The sequence below is a fragment of the Galeopterus variegatus genome, unplaced genomic scaffold, assembly GCF_000696425.1.
Source record: "Galeopterus variegatus unplaced genomic scaffold, G_variegatus-3.0.2 Scaffold1005, whole genome shotgun sequence".
NCBI classification, from domain to species: domain Eukaryota; kingdom Metazoa; phylum Chordata; class Mammalia; order Dermoptera; family Cynocephalidae; genus Galeopterus; species Galeopterus variegatus.
In genome coordinates, this window is record NW_007727116.1 from 222,754 (window position 1) to 224,857 (window position 2,104).

Sequence of the window (2,104 nt, forward strand, 5' to 3'; positions counted from 1 at the left end):
GAGGCCGCCTCCCTCTTCCTCTCGGGCTCAGATTTATGAATGGGCCTGGCGGCGAGCGCCGAGCGCCCTTGTTTACTCCGCCCTTTGTGACGTCGCGTTCCCGTGCCCGGCGCCAGCGGCCGGCGCTCCATTCACGCGCCGGGGAGGGGCGGGGGGAGGGCGCCAGGCCCAGAATGGGAGGAGGCGGAGCCTCGCGGGCGAGTAATGCGTCCCCCCTCCCCCGGGAGAGCGGGCAGCGTTAATGAATCTATAAGCCGAGGAGGAAACTCTGGCTGGGGCAGTGCGCGGAGCTCCGGCGGTGCGTGGGGAACGCCGGCGCCGGCGGCGGCAGGAGCGGCTCAACCCGCAGCGCACACGGGAGGCAACACCAGAGGGGACACACCGCCGTCCACCGCCACCTTTCCCTCCGCGCCGCGCGCCGTCCTGCTCGGCCCCCGAGAGCGCTGCGACTGCGATGTGAGCGCGAGGCTGCGGGAGGCCGGGCACTGGGAGAGCGTCCGGGGACCAAGTTTTCGGCCACTTGTGCAGGCGCCCCCTCCTAGCCCTCGCCAGTCCCTTCCCGCAGCCTGCCTGGCCCGGGTGCCCTTGGCTTCCTCGCGCGCCTAGCGGCCTCGTTTCCCGGCGACCATGGTGACGATGGACGAGCTGCGGGAGATGGACTGCAGTGTGCTCAAACGGCTGATGAACCGGGACGAGAACGGCGGCGGCGCGGGCGGCAGCGGCAGCCACGGCGCCCTGGGGCTGCTGAGCGGCGGCAAGTGCCTGCTGCTGGACTGCAGACCGTTCCTGGCGCACAGCGCGGGCTACATCCGAGGCTCGGTTAACGTGCGCTGCAACACCATCGTGCGGCGGCGGGCCAAGGGCTCCGTGAGCCTGGAGCAGATCCTGCCCGCCGAGGAGGAGGTGCGCGCCCGCCTGCGCTCCGGCCTCTACTCGGCCGTCATCGTCTACGACGAGCGCAGCCCGCGCGCCGAGAGCCTCCGCGAGGACAGCACCGTGTCGCTGGTCGTGCAGGCGCTGCGCCGCAACGCCGAGCGCACGGACATCTGCCTGCTCAAAGGTAAAGGCGGGCGCCGGGGCGCGAGGTGGCGGGTCGGTGCAGGGGCGCTTAGCCGCTTGCGCCTCGCCGGACGTGGGGAGGCGTGCCCGGGGTGACTCGTGACTGCGCGGGTCCTCGCATGCTCCTTTGTGCGTGTCGGTGTGCGCGGGTGTGTAAGGGTTTTGTGCGTTTCTGTGCGAGTGCGAGCTCCAAGTCCTCGGGGACGGCGCGGGCGCGTCTTCCCGGTCACCTACAATTCCGCCCCCGTTCTGGCGACGCCGCGTTTCTTTACACTCGATAAAACGGTTCTTCAGTCCCGGGAAGTGCGCCCAGGACGAGGACGAGACAGGCCTGTTGGTTTGGCCTTCCGGGGCCCTACGCCGAGTCCATCCTCGAGAACTCGAGAGGTGGGGAAGGGAGTGAAGGAGGATGAGCTCGGAGGTGGGATCGGCCCCGCCGCTTCGACTGGAGACCGGCCCTTGGTGAACGCAGCAACGGGGACTGGGCTGCAGACAGTGTGAGGAGCGCTCTGTGCCTCGTCCCCCGCTGCCCAGCTCCGAGCTCCGCCTGGAAGGTGGCTGACGCCCCCGCCGGGGTCTAGACCCGGGCTCCGGGAGCGGGAGGCTGGGGAACGCCGGGCGGAACGGTGCCTCCACCCCTTGCAGAGCCGGGCGGCGACGAATTACGACCTTTTGTTCAGACACAATTCTCCACTATCTGTGGGCGACGCGTGCCTGATTGAAGTGAACCCTGGCGAAGCTCTCGGTGGCGGTGGGGGACAGTGAGGGGGTGTCTCGTCCAGTTTGGCAGCCCGAAGCCTCGCCAGGACCGCGTGCTATCCCGAGCCACTGGAGAGGCCGTGCGCCCGCCCGCGGCACCTGCTGGGCCGGGTCTGCCCGCCGCCCTGGGACTGGGGAGCGGGCAGGGCGTGTGGGCTGGGGGCGCCCCCTGCCGCGCTGCGCCCCTTCCCCGCCGCCGCATTCCGCGCATTCTTTCGTCCGGGTCGGCTCTTGGCTTCCGAGCCGGAGAGGCGGTTCAGACCCCCGCCACCAAAGAGCCACCCCC

At 70.4% G+C, this 2,104-nt stretch overlaps 1 protein-coding gene across 1 annotated transcript in view; it reads left to right on the forward strand.

Annotated features, from left to right (window-relative positions):
- Positions 1-277: 277 nt before the first annotated feature.
- The window catches only part of DUSP4 (dual specificity phosphatase 4), a 14,180-nt gene continuing 12,353 nt past the window's right edge, over positions 278-2,104 (forward strand). Inside the window, exon 1 of the mRNA XM_008574164.1 lies at positions 278-1,060. Coding sequence (XP_008572386.1) covers positions 628-1,060 — 433 coding nt within the window. The 5' untranslated portion in view covers positions 278-627. The remainder of the gene's footprint in view (positions 1,061-2,104) is intronic.